Source organism: Lissotriton vulgaris, chromosome 3_1 (genome assembly GCF_964263255.1).
Source record: "Lissotriton vulgaris chromosome 3_1, aLisVul1.2, whole genome shotgun sequence".
Taxonomy (NCBI): domain Eukaryota; kingdom Metazoa; phylum Chordata; class Amphibia; order Caudata; family Salamandridae; genus Lissotriton; species Lissotriton vulgaris.
The window spans coordinates 1,226,150,514-1,226,165,584 of NC_141689.1; the positions used below are offsets into that span (position 1 = coordinate 1,226,150,514).

The following is a 15,071-nucleotide window of genomic DNA, read 5'->3' on the forward strand; positions in this document are numbered from 1 at the left end:
ATGCCAATCGCTGGGGTTGGGGAGCCCGCTGCGGCCCAGTCTCGACGGGGGGTCGATGGTCTCCTCAGGAGTTGTCTCTCCACATGAACTGTCTGGAACTCCTGGCGGGTTCGTTTGCGATCAAGTGCTTTACTCCCCAACAGTCCAACTGCTGCATTCTGCTCAGGATGGACAACGTGTCTGCAGTCCGTTATGTCAACAAACTGGGCGGGACTCGATCCAAGGTGCTGGCAGAGATCGCCAAGGATTTCTGGCATTCTTGCCTGCAGCGGAAGATCACTGTTATAGCAGAGTATCTTCCGGGGTGTCACAATCAGATTGCGGGTTGGCATTCGCGACATCTTCGGGACTTCAGCGACTGGAGGCTTCACCCTTGTGTGTTCCGATCTTTTCTTCGGCGCTGGGGCCGGTGTCACATAGACCTGTTTGCTTCTCGCCTCAACACACAGCTTCCGCTGTTTTACAGTTGGAGACCGGATCCGTTGGCTCTGGCCACGGATGCCTTTCTCTAAGCTTGGCCCTCAACTCTGTGTTATGCGTTTCCACCATTCCTGATGATTCCCAGGGTTCTGGCTTACACCGCACGGTTTCGAGCGGATCTGATTCTGATTACTCCGCTCTGGAGGGCTCAAGCGTGGTTCCCGGTTCTCCTGGAGATGTGTTGCGAGGCTCCTCTCCTTCTTCCCCAGAAGTGGAATCTGTTGCTGGATCCTCTAGAAGGTCCGCATCCCCTGATCCTGTCCGGATCCCTCCGGTTGCTTGCTTGGCGGATCTCGGGGAACGCTGGACGATCCCAGGCATTTCTAGCGACGCTTCCAAATTCATTAGTGAGGCCTGGTTTCCCAATACTCACAAGCGATACAAGGGTGCTTGGAAACAATGGTGTGATTGGTGTGTTCAACGGGAAGTTGATCCCGTTTCAGCTGATGTCTCTTTGATTATTAACTTTCTGGCGTCCCTAGCCTCTTCGGGTCTGGCTTATAGAACTGTCAACAATTTTCGTTCCGCTATATCTGCTGGTCATATCCAGATTGAGGGACGGCCTGCTGGTGAACACCCTTTCATTTCCAAGTTACTTAAGGGTATTCGTCTATCAAAAGCACCAACTCCTAAGTATGTCTCTTAATGGAATGTTTCAATCATTTTGCGGTTCTTGGAGGCTTGACCTTCTAACCCGGTTTTATCACGTAAACAGTTGTCTGCAAAACTGACCATGTTGTTGTGTCTTGTCTCTTGTAAACGTGTGTCGGATGTCCGTGCGTTGGACCTTGCGGGTCGCTGTTTTACGCCGGAAGGCGTTACATTTCGTCTTTCCAGGCGTACAAAATCTAACACTGAGGTGATCTCGTATCCCTCTTTTCCCGATCATCCCAACCTTTGCGTTGTGCAGTGCCTAAAGGATTATGAAGTAAGTACTGCTTCTTTACGTTCTGATATGCAGGGTCAATTGTTAATTGCTTTACAAAAACCATTTTGCCCTGTTACTCCAGCTACTTTGGCACGCTGGGTAAGATGGCTCATGTCTGAGGCTGGCATTGATGTGTCTGTGTTTGGGTCACATTCTGCCCGTGGGGCGATGGCTTCTAAAGCTTTCTCCTTAGGTGTCACTCTTTTTGACATTATGAAGGCAGCGGATTGGTCATCTGACTCAGTTTTTAAAACGTTCTATTATAAACCCATTGATCATATTGCTTCTGTATTGGTGGATCAGCTTTAAAAAAGCATAATCGGAGCCTCCTGTCCTGACACAGAATTCAAAATTTGCAAACATACGTGACAAGAATTTTCAATTCCATTAAGGACAAGGAGGCGAGGATTATCCCACCCGTTGTTTGACTTGCATTGTTATTTACTGTACAATGTTTTGATGATAATGCACGATTGTATCTTCTCTTCTCTTACCCCCCCATTTTGCATTATTACTTGCACTATTTGGGTATTACGGCTCTATGTCTCTTTTCAGGTTCCGACCAGAAGTAGTGTTTGCCGGTCTCATCCGTCTCACCGTTCATCTGCTGTCTGCGTCCAGTTCCTTTGGATTTCTACGGCGTGTTTGGCCTTATTATTTTTGATCTACGTTGGATTGCCTTTTGAACTTGAACTGTTTACACAACAAAGAAAGAGGAGGAAGGACTAGTGTTATGCCCTTTTATACTACATACTCTATGGTTATTCCCTAGTGTTCATGGGAAATGTAGTTTTTTGTGTTTTATATTGGCTGCTGAGCTCATTAAAGAAATGAGAAAAAGCATAATCCTCGCCTCCTTGTCCTTAATAGAATTGAAAATTCTTGTCACGTATGTTTGCAAATTTTGAATTGTCACTTGCTATTGAAGCCCGTGTTCATCCAGCTCAGACTGACCAAAGAACACAGCTCAAGTGGTGAAGCGCTGGCCTGGCAAGTTATTCAAAATAGATGGAAATGCATTATTTTACATTAATGTTACAAAAACTTCAATTGGTTAATGCAATCACTGATTGTTTTCCCAGCTGGCACACTGTGGATTGTGAATTCTGTATTACAGTGCTACAAGTTCCAGTATGCGACTGAAAGCTCTGTGAACATGCACATTGCTTTTTTTTTTTAATGCAGATTTATATAGCGTGAACTCGACCTGAAGTATTTGAGCGCTTCACATGAGCACCGGTTACGTTACACAAGGATGCATTCAGGCGCGGGGAGATTACGTGATTTGCCCAGAATTTTTAATGCATTTTTATATAGTGCTTTAAAACGTTATTATGCACAGTACAACATATGCTGCAGCAAAATGTGCAGAGATCTAGTTTAATTATAAATCAAGGGTTAACCTTTCATTCCAGGGATTTTGCAGCAATTAAAAAACTGTTAGACCTTCTCATTAGTCAAAAGGGTGTAATATCTGATATTTATATAAGTCCACTGACCTCACTGTTGGATTTACTTTCGTGAAAGTGTCGCTCTGTCACACATTTGGCTGTTGAACGCCAAACATAAGTGCACTGAAAACATGGAAATGTCACACATGAGCAGCATGAAAACTTTGCAACTATGTCGAACATTACACGTTGTTATCAGAAGAAAATGACCACTCCAAGATGTCTGCCCGGATGGTAGCAACCTACCCACTTCCATTATTCTCAGAGTGAACTAAGATGTGCCGAGCTTTTTTCATCTGACTCACTGACAATTGTTTTTTTTAAACGGAAACTCAGTGCTTCCACGCTTCTCCTCCCAATTCCTAAACCTTAGTTTCATGAACAGGAGCACGTGATCCCATCCAACACGGATTCTAGTTCTCGAGACCTCCTTCCGTATTATTCGGCCTCTGCGCATACGTAACCCCGCCCACTCCCTGGTGTAACGCCCTTTCTCCTCCCCAGGTCGGGAGAACCCGCCTCCCGGTTGCCGGGGTGCAGCGTTCATAGCAACGAGTCAAGATGCAGGAAGAAGAGGCTGCAGCGACGGCGGACAGTATTATCAGCCAATTCAATACCTATGAGGATTTTTTGGACTCGCAGATCACCCCACTGGACCTCTACTATCTGGAGGTATTTATCCCCGGCCTAAGCACAATAACTCTAGTCAAGCCCCCTGACCGAGAGCTAGAGAGGACCGGGAGGAGTGGAAAGTAGAGAGAAGAATATGGGCGGGGGAAAGAGAGGGAAGGAGGAGTTGAAGGCGGAGAGAAAAGGGAGGAGGAGTGCCTCAGGTGTTAATATTCTTGATTGTTTTGGACTGTCTACATTTTATCTTATTTTATTTATGCGATTTTATATAGCGCAAACATTACCCGAAGGTGTCAGAGCGCTTTACATAAGAACCAGTTGCGATACATAAGGATTTAGGATTACATGCGTTACATAAAAGATACAAACAGAAAAAAATGTGCAAATGTACAAGTTAAAAAGTCACACAAGGAAGAGATATAACTGGAAAAAATTGCAAATGTACTAGTAGTAAAGTCACTCAAGGAAGGGATGCGAATGGATATACTCTAAGAGTCATATAGGGATGGTAGAGAGTACAAAGATCTATATACATATATGTACAAATGGTAGATTTTATCAGGTCAAGACCCAAAAAACCAGGAGAGCAGAGCTCTATTAAGTGGGGTCGGAGGGGGCACGCAGTCACAGCACCAAGGGAGGGTGGGAGGGATACAAGGGTATGGAGAAAAGGCAAATCAGAGGATCGTCAAGGGGGAAACGAGGTAAAAGGGTAAAGGAAAAGGGAATGGACAAGATGGCAGGACAGGGTCCAGAGAAAAGCGGCCGAGAACATCAGCAAAATAGCGGGCAGGATAAAACAAAGGTTCTCTGGATCTTTATACGTGTTTTTGGTTATGTTTCTCAGCCCGTAAACAAACGCCACTAGGTAGCTGTACCTACCACAACTGAATGTAATTGTCGGGTAATGCGCGGCTTTAATTTGAACCGGAGTGTACCAACGCTACTCAAAAGTGGGGCAACAGGCTGGTCGCCTCAGAGTGTGGCGTCCCTATGTTTGAACTTTAAGAGGGGCACACAATGCGACACATATAAAAATGTTGGGGCCACTCAGGTATATATATGTGAGAATGTAAGCAAGGCCGGTTTTACCGGTCGAAATGCGCAATGACTTTGTAAGTGAGCAATAAAATACTTCACGCCAAATACAAGCGTAGTTCGCGCCTTCTTCATCGCCGTTGGGAGGTGGTTGAGGAAGGAAATCCTGTTTGTATATATATATATATATATATATATATATATATATATATATATATATATATATATATATATATATATATCCAGCTCAAGGTTCCCACCAAGTTTGCCAAAAGAAAGGAAACCACCCACTCCGGGGGTAGTTCTTAGATGGTTTATTTCAAGTTTGCAACAGACGCGTTTCGGCGCTCCGCCTTCCTCAATGTTACAAATATTGATGGTGGGCACCATGTTTTTAGCAGCGTTCCCACGTGATTTCGTGGCAAAAACAAACAAGGGACTAAAATTTATACACCATATTGAATGTTGTTCATAGTGTGCATCTCACATTGTTTCAGTACTCATCGTAATGTCTTTTTTTCTGCACTCCACTTCTATTTACATTCTCATTTGTTTCGTGCAAAATAGTGGAAAAGTAATCAAAACTTGTATGCGCAAAAAATTAAAATTAAGCAATTGCATGTATATTGCTACAGTCACGTTATCACGCCGTGTATCGGCTAGGATGTCTTGGCACGTTATCAAAATTACAAAGCTCACTTATACTAAGTTCTTTAGCCATGTGTCAGCGTGACTGCTTGTACTTTTCCAATGTTGATGACGAGACAAATCAAGTTGTGGATCGGCAATTCTCCCTTGACTAACAATTGTATTGCCATTGTTCTACTATATAATTAACAATATTGCTACAATGATTCCAAAGAACACACTATCGAAAGATTACCTAGATATAATACTTCAATTGATCATGTATTTCACATATTTCAAAAATATTTGAGGATCATTAGAAAAACTACACATATTACTTTTCACTCGGTAACTTTGTCCGTATATCTCTATATACTTCTTTACATGTAGTTCCTTCTTATAACATCCTGGAAAAAAGCCCATGTGTCAGATAAATTCATTCTTTATCCATTGCTATTTGTGCAGAAAAACAACCCTGTGTCAATAAGCATTAGCTCTGTCTTTTTAGTATAGAATCAAATCGAGTGGGTTAAATCTCAAAATCTAATATGTGATGCCAGTTCTTCCCCTGCATTTAAACCATTGGGATGTTTGGTCATTAAGTCTATAATGTATCAAGACTCAAGTCTTCTCAGCCTGTGTAACCTGTCTCCTCCCCTAGGATTTTCAGGTATATAGTCTATTCCAAAATATTGCAGTTGGTGTCTACTACTGGAATGCTTGTCCTGGAAATGTCGGGCAACAGGATACGATTGATCGTTTTTTTCAATTGCCCTTAGATGTTCTAAAATCCTTAGTTTTAGGGGTTTAATCGTGCTCCCGTTGTACATCAGACCACACGGACATTTGAGACAGCATAAGAAGTGTTGTAGGTAAGGTATTTGTTGATTGTTTTTACTATTCCTGTATTGGGTATCTCATAATTTTTCACTCTTTTGCTATGTGCACAGGCTTTGCAGTGATGACATGGATGGAAACCCTTTAAATCTGTAAGTGTTTTAGATTTCCTTTCAATTTTCTTCAAATGGCTCTGAACCAACATGTCTTTTAGAGATCTGGATTTCTTAAAAGTTACCAAGGGGTAATCAGGAATATCATCCTTGATACAACTATCGGTTTTCAATATATGCCAATTCTTTCTAAGCATACGTTTCAAGAAATTAGCTTCCGCCGAATAGGGGGTTACCAGCCGGAATTTGCCCGATTCGGTTTTTACATCAATGGAAGACTGATTCTTATCCACCAGTAAATTTGATCTCTGTAGGGCATTAACTTTATTTAATGCACTTAGTAACGTGGTCATTGCATACCCTCGCTTTTGAAATCTACTGATGCATGCTGATGCTGCAATTTTGAAGTCTGAATCTCTGGAGCTGTTACGTCTGAGCCTCAGTAGCTCTCCATAGGGAATGCTTTGTATCAACGCTGTTGGATGGTTGCTTGTGGCGTACAAAACTGAATTCCCCGCCGTACTTTTGCGGAAAAGAGATGTTTCTATGTTGTTATCAATTATGAAGACTTTTAAGTCCAAATATTCCACACAGATATTGCTTATGGAGCCACTGAATTTTAGATTCATATCATTCATATTGAGGGCGTCTATATAGGCCTTGGCTGTATGTTCCGATCCTTGCCAAATTATGAACAAGTCATCAATGTAACGACACCACTTGATCACGCAGCCCTTCTCACCGTCAACCTCAAGCGACCTGGGTACCTGCTCCTCCCACCAGCCTACAAATAAATTTGTGTAGCTGGGGGCAAAGCAGGTACCCATCGCAGTTCCAGATGTTTGTCTGTAATAGACGTCCTCAAACAAAAAAATGTTGTGTGTTAAACAAAATTCCACAAAAATTGTCAGCATCTGATTGTGTTCCAAAAACCTCAGTTGTCTCTTTTTGAGGTAATGTTCCACTGCCTTGATACCTTTTTGGTGACTGATGCATGTATATAGACTTGTTATGTCTAATACTATCATTCTGTAACTTGGATCCCATTTGATTTTTTCAATTTTCGATAAAAAATCCTTAGTATCTTTTATGTAGGAATCCAATTACTGTACCAATGGATTGAGAAAATGATCAATAAAAGTGGAAAGATGTTCGGTTAGACTGTTTTGTGATGAAATAATAGGTCTACCTGGGGGGTCAATACTGTTTTTGTGAATTTTTGGAATGTGATAAAACGTTGGTATTGTTGGATTATTGCTTCTTAGGAATAGATACTCCTCTTTTCCCAGCATATCTTTGCGATACCAGCTATAGATCAAGTCATCGTACTGTTGTATGCTTACAGCATAGATTTCCTTAGATGACAGCTCATAATTTTCTGCATTGCTTAGCTGTTTCATGGCTTCTTTACAGTAATTTTCTCTGGTTTGCAAAACAACGTTACCGCCTTTATCTGAAGGCTTGATTATCACACTCGTATCCTGCATTAAATCCAGAATCGCTTTCCTTTCATCTGGATTTATATTGTTCCCTTTGTTCTTACGATCTTTTCCACTTTTCATTCTATATTTCAATAGATCATTGGTCATTGCTTCCGAGAAGACATCGATCACATCCAATGTCAGTTGGGGATTGAAATGCGATCTAAGTTTATAGCCGCTCTCCTCTCTTTCTTGTTCAATTCCCAGAGTAGCTGCTCTCATTGCAGCCTCTTCGGTAGATGATGGGAGCTGGCTCATGTATTCCTCAAGAGCTAGACCTTGCAAGATCTCAACCGCTGGTAGATCATTTCCTTTTAACGCATCAGTTGCAGTGGCCCTCATATGTGTCTCAGTTGGATTTTTCAAAGATGGTCTTGTTTTAAAGTATTTGTGTAGTTTTAGTTTTCGGACGAAATTAAACAGGTCTATACGCGTTTGCGTATATTCTAGGTGGCTTGTTGGACAGAAGCTGAGTCCCAGGCTTAGGACTCTGTTCTCAGTATCAGTGAGGACTCTTGATGTTAGGTTTATTACAGTGATGTCCTCTACTGTGTCTTGAGATAAATTCATTTCTTGCGGCTCGCCCAATTCGATCTCTTGGGTCTGCCACGTCCTCTTCCGCCCGTTGCCCCCACCTCCTCTCCTTGTTTTTCTTCTTCTCGCTCTGGGGGTTTGTTCTTCCCTCCCCTTAGCCATGCTTGCTGGATTACTTGGAATTCGTCCTGAAAAGGTGTCGTCTCAGATGTGTTGACTTGTCTTCTATCCCTGACGTTAATGTCATCCGCGGATTCATTCTCTGTTGCACTGGATTCTGAGGTTTCCACTCTACGTGCTGATGCCTGCCCGCTTTTCTTGCTCAACTCCTTTCTTGGGGCATCGAATTTGCGGGTGAACGTGAGAATCCGTCCTTGGGAATAGTCTCTTTCATCGCGGTCAAATTTTTCTTGTTTCCGCGTTTTAATTTTCTGTTTGTATTTACCAAGTCTTATTTTCATCTGTGTCCTCATGGTTTCTATCATTTCTTTGCTTTCCTCCATTTTAGCCAGTTCTTCTTCTATGGTTTTTATCTCCAATAACGCCTTTTCGCGGTCACTCCAGGCGTACTTTATCAGGAGACCCAGGGTACCTTTACAGTAATGAGATGTTAGCTCCTCCCAATCCGTCAGCAATTGTGGGTCGGGGTTCTCGTAAGATGGAACCGTGTATACTCTAAGTCCCCTTGGTACCATCCGCTCATCCAAATAATGTTGTAGGCTGGTCGCCTCCCACCACATTCTGACTTCTCTTTCATACAGTCTTTCTAAACCTGCAGGGGACTGAGCCGGATATATATATATGAAGCCCGCTGCTGTTGCGGATCCGTGCTGGCACCATTTCGTGTTTTGCTCAAGGAACGGGACACAAGCTGATGCTGTGCAGGGAGTGTCAGTTTGGCGCTCGAATTTCATCTACAAAGCAGGAGGGGCTACCCACCGGCAGCATACATCTACCCACTTGGGATTTTATGGAATCTTCATTCATTGAGGATACTGCAGTGCACCCACGAGGGGTAAGGAACATACACTACGCATCCCAGAAGCCAACAGGTATGGCCACGCCCACTGGGGCGGGTGCGTTCTACATAAAGGTGTGCATTTCAAGGCGCTCGCAGTTTCCTCTGCAAGACACTCGCCGCTGATGAAGGGATTCATTTCCCGAAACGCGTCCTGGCGTTCTGAACTTTGATGTTAGCTCTGGACTGGTGAGCCTTTCAGCGTGATGAAATAAAGTAACGAGTTTAAAGAACCAAACTCCCGTTGTGGCTTCATTCGAATTTGGGGTTTTCCTGCTGTGTGTCCAAATATATATATATATATATATACACACACACATACGTACAAAGTCGGATTTATTGCAAATGAAAGGTACTTGGAAAAAATGAAATTGTGTAACAAGGTGTAGTGTCTATTTTTTTCTGTTTCACATTAAGTGGCTGTGGTGAGGGAGCCCAAGCGGGGGCAGGGCAATTAGAGCTTGGGCACGGTCTCCATCTGGTCCTCTTCTGGAGACACCACTGCTCATGAAGCGGGTAGAGAGAGATGGATAAGGGAACTCAAGAGAATGACAGCAGGGGACAACATGACCCCGGGGGCAATCCGCCCGCCATCCTAATGGACCCCTAAGTATCTTATCAAGCAACAACAATGTAAGACCCACTTTTGGAAATGCCCAGAATAGTGATGAAGCATTCCTTGCTCCACAACAAAAGGTTGAACAAATCCTGGAACAGAGCCCAGAGGATCAGAAATTTGATACGAGCGAAGACCAGAACACCCTCAATCGCTCTCTGGAATTGAAAGTAGACCCAGGAGATGTAGTAGCACCTAATGTCTGAGGGAATTAAACAACACGCAAAAACAAAAATTAAAAATCGAATTTTAATCCAATTTTTAGAAAGCCCAGAGGGAAGACACCTACTCCCTCGGGCGATCTTGTTCAGGAGTAGGAAAACTTTTTATCTAGTAACTCATCGCCAACAACAGAATTGGATGAGCTTCTGGGTTCCCCCATTCAAACAATCAAGTCAGCAAGAGATGCAAGATCCATTCAGGCACTCAAAGGTTGAAGCAATCAGTGAACACGCAACAAGACTTGAACCAATAACTACGTTGCCACTGTCCTATCAAGTCCCACAATTGGAGCACAATAAAACTGTGGGGGCAACAACGCTTTCCTCTTATATCAGCAACATAGCAAAGACCACTGGGGCACAGATGGAGGCAAAACCTACTTCAAGAAGTCGAAAGAGATAATGCCCCACAGTCATCCTCTTCTCACTGCATCCAACACCTTTAAATAGATAATGGTGTAACCAACAGCCAAATCCAGGGCTCTTCTACCCGACCAAAGACTGAATTACCTGATATGCTCAAAGGGGCAGAATTTTCCCTAGTCCCAGGCGGTCATTACAGTTCAGAAATATTGTATAGGATCCCAGCCTTATAGTCCTGTTCCGGCGCACCCATTTACATATGCTCCACATACAAACTATGGAACAGTAAATTCTCAACATAAATTTTATCTACTAGTGTCCCCTAGTCAAGCTATTGTCATCTTTACACGAGCAGGGGGCACTTGACTGGAAAGACCTGATCTACATTATGTATGTCCCAGGGCTTCAAGAGAGTCTACAGGATGCCATTAAGGTGCTATTTAGAAATAAAGTGATCACCAGGCAGGTTGAAACTCATTGAAAGACTTTGGCAGAGTAGGGAATAAAAATAAGCAAGTCAGCAAAACCAAAATATCCCTGGCTCCTTGCAAAAATAAGCCCCTGCAGCACCCTCACTCCGTACTCTAGGCTTCGAAGGGGTCGAACATCTTGGGTTCAGCAGTAGAACACATTACAATCTCAGTGACCAAGCAGCGAATAAAAAAGTCTGCAGACTGAAGAGGAACTTTCATTGATGTTCAACTTGTTCAAGGCACACCGCAGGAAATATGAGACCGTAAGCATCCAAGAAACAAACCCCGAATTACTCATTACACATGTGCTCATGGAACATACGAGGTCTAAAATTACTCCTAAATGACAGCTCAACACTGGAAGAAATAAGCTGCAAAGACACAGTTTGTCTGCAAGAACCATGGCAATCATCTCACTTGACTTAACCGGACCATAACAAATATGGCGCACAGGCCATTCCCTCTATTTTAGGGGGATACGCCATTGGGTGTGTCTCAATATTAGTCCATAAAGCGCTGGAGATACACATGACAAATCTGGCACATATTGTTGGGCCTGTAGTTTTCTGAGGCTAGTAGATTCTAGATTCGATAAGTCTTTATTTCGATGCACATGATCATAAAAGACATTTACATTTAAAATAGTAATAACATTCCATACTCATGATTAGTAAAAGATGACATGATAGAAAGTAAGTCCACAATTACTCTTTCACTTTATACAAAAAATTAGTCTAAAACATGATAAAAAGAGACAAAAAGATCCCAGGCCATAATACGAAAGGAACCAGAAAGTGATTGTGACCAAATTAAGAACAATGTCTTTTAAAAGACCAGGTATATCAATTAAACAGATTAAATCTGGATCAACTTTTGGGCACGCGTTACCCATATCCCGTGTAAAAATTTAGCAACTGCAATTACAGTTGATTTCTTGCTATCCGTTTTCAATATCCTTAGCGCTTCAATGCCAGTATTAATCCCCATCATCAAACAGATGGGCTTCAACCATGTGCGCCTCAGTTTAGTGTAGACTGGACAAACAAAGAGAATATGAGCTGTCGTTTCAGTCTCAGTAGGGCAAAATGGACATTTCATAAATTTTTGGAGAGCCATTTACCAGTGAATGAATTAATTGGGAGGGTACCCATCCTAAATTGGTGGTACCATTTCCTATCACTAGGAACCATAATAAAATCCCAATACCCTTCATCGACGATGGCGTGTTTAATCTCCAAAAAATCTCTTGACAAAGAGGGCCTGGTTAATGACATAAAGTGTTTCATGGTTACCTTTTTCCAATATAGCTCCTTAAAATCCTTTCTAGATGGAAACACGTTATCCGCAGGGTTTTGCCACAAGGAAATAAGGCCCATATCATTAAAGGTGGCCTTTACCTGCCTTAGCCATGAGATTGTGCACGCACTATCAGCATTCCTGATCTCAAGTAGAGCTTGTGCGTACTGGGCGAGCTCGGGGTAACCCAGAGCCTCCTCCAGTAGGCCACAGGTCTGTAACGTGCCACATCCTCTAGGAATTGACATCCCAAATCATAGTAGAGTGGTAATAGTGGGGTAGATTGTGGAAGGCCAGTTAAGCCCCTCATAAACTTGTGTTGAGAGGTTGTCAGTGCCGCTAGGTTACTAAAGCCCCATATTTCGGCCCCATACAGGACCGAAGCAGTAATTTTTTAACTGTACATTTTTAACACAGGGGCAATCGGCTTCCTATTATATGTTCCTTTAATAGGGCACCAGATAATTGTGCATGTTTGAGGACCAACCGGTCTATGCGGATTCCAATTTAATTTGCATCCTAGCATAATACCCAAGTAGGTAAAAACTTGGGTCTGCTCAAGTGTGACTTCGTTCATGGCTACCCTCCCTCTTACAATCTTTTGTTTATGTAGCACCATGAACTTAGTCTTGTCCACGTTAATTATAAGACCGTGATCCCGGCAGAACACCTCAAATCTCGCAATCGCCGTCTGCAGGCCTAGTTGCGTTTTAGAAATTAACAAGGTCTCATAAGTAAACATTAGCAGAGGGATCTTCCTACCATCGAGGATGGGCGCATCAGTGGGGTGATCTAAAAAGTACTGTATCACCCTATTAATGTACAAGGAAAACAATGTTGGTGCCAGTACACACCCCTGTTGGACCCCTCTGTCAATCAGAAATCTGTCTGTCACTTTCCCTTGCTGACCCCAGCGAACTTGAGCAAAATTCGCATCATGAAGTTTAATTAAAAAGGCCAGCAAATCCAAAGGCATGCCCTGTTCCGCAAGAACACTCCACAGCTAAGCACGCGGAACTAGGTCAAATGCCGACTAAAGATCTACAAATGCAGCATATATTCTACCACCTCTAAGGATCAACACACACCAGTAAATTAAAACAAATCTAAAAACCTGGTCAATAGTGCTCGTGTGTGAGCGATACCCAGCCTGTAGAGGTGAGAGGATATCAATCTCGTCAATCCAACCCTGAATTCTACTCAACACGAGCCTAGCAGTCACCTTCTGGATGCAATCGATTAAGCTTATAGGCCTATAATTGCCTGGGTCTGAGCGATTCCCCTTTTTAAAGATTGGGATGATCTCAGCACCCATCCATGATTCAGGCATGGGAGAGCCACTTGCAATGGCATTCACTAGGGACTGAATGTAGGTTGCCCACAGAGCCTTATTATACTAGAACAGGTCAGCAGGAACACAGTCCAGCCCAGGTGCTCTACCTCTCGGGACAGTGTTGAGTGCTGTATAGACCTCCTGCTTAGTGAAATGCAAGGGGGGGATTGCCTACAGGGTTAATGGAAGGACCATGGGATAGTTCATATTCTCGAGCACTAATGGCAAACTGCGTCTTAAAGTGTGAGACCCAAAGTTTGGGTGCTACATGGTTGGTAGGTGGTTGGCTGGGCTTTCCCTTGCCCCATTTGACCAAATGCCAAAAAGCAACCATGTTTCTATCTTTACTAGCATGGTACAGCTCATTCCAGTATTGCTCGTCCCATTCCCTTTTGGCCTTGTGTTGTACTAGCTTGTACTCCACCCTCACATTTTCTATTCTCCCTGTTTTTAGATCTTATCACCCTTGCTAATGCTTTGTAGGCTTTCCTACATGATTTCCCATACCATCAGTCAACCGAGGGTTTGGCATAATTCTTAGATTTTTGTATGCTAGTTGTAAAAAAGCCCTTGAGCTTATTAAAAAGTTCAGTATGGATGGACATAACTTTGGAATCAATTTCCTATAGTGTAAGACAGTTTTGGAGATCTATAATTGCCTTGGTGACCAGCTGGCTCATAGCCTCTAGTTGATCCTCTTTGATTAATAAGTTCAACCATTTTACTCTCCTGGTATCATTGCTGAGTTGCACTTCTACACCCGCCGGAGGGTTTTCTACATCATAACGTCCTTCCAGGTGGAGTGACAGTACCAGGGGATTATGGTCGCTTTCCACCCTTTCCAGAACAACCATATATTTTACACAAGGCCAGTATTCCTTGTTGTGGAGTATATAGTCTATGCGACTACATCGCAACCCGTTGCTGTAAGTAGGAGAGCCCTGCTTATCTGATTTTGCCCTCCCATTTACGGCCCTTAACCCATGCTCCAGACAAAGCGCTTTTAGCTGTAAAGCAGCTTCCGTCCATTTCTTGTTAGGGGTTAGTGTTAGTTGCGGAATATCCCATTGAAGGTCCTCCTCAAGGCCTAGATCTACATCATTGGTGTCTAGTGGTTCAAAGGAACAGTTGAAGTCACTGGCAACTAGTATATTTCCCCCTCTTTTATACTGATCAAGATAGAAGTCGAGAAGGGCGACAGTGCCAGAGACTTTCCCTCCAGGCATCCCTCTGGCAAAAACATTAAAGAGTAAGAGGTACTCGGCATCTGGAGCTTTGATTTTAATTAATAAGATAACATTGCTATCGGTGTCCAAGTGCTGTACTTTGTACCTATTGTTCTGTCTCACCCAAGTAGTTAGTTCCCCGATCAGTCTCCCCCTTTTACCTGCAATAGCAGGTTTAAAAGAATTTAAGTAACCTAATCTAAACTCGAGGGCCACTGACCATGTTTCTTGAAATACCAAAATTTCATTGCTTTCAACGAAAGATAAACAGTCTAATGATAGTAATTTGGTCTTTAGCCCAGCAATATTCCAGGAGGCCAGGGCAAAATTAAGTGACCCGGTGTTGGTTTTGGCACATGTGTGTGACCAATTGTTACCCGGCACTACACATTTATTTATTTAAGAA

General features: G+C 42.9%; 1 protein-coding gene across 1 annotated transcript in view; it reads left to right on the forward strand.

The window, feature by feature from the left end:
• The first annotated feature begins 3,390 nt into the window (after nucleotides 1-3,390).
• CFAP299 (cilia and flagella associated protein 299) overlaps nucleotides 3,391-15,071 on the forward strand; it is a 2,008,232-nt gene continuing 1,996,551 nt past the window's right edge. The window contains exon 1 of the mRNA XM_086963158.1: nucleotides 3,391-3,531. Coding sequence (XP_086819284.1) covers nucleotides 3,421-3,531 — 111 coding nt within the window. The 5' untranslated portion in view covers nucleotides 3,391-3,420. The remainder of the gene's footprint in view (nucleotides 3,532-15,071) is intronic.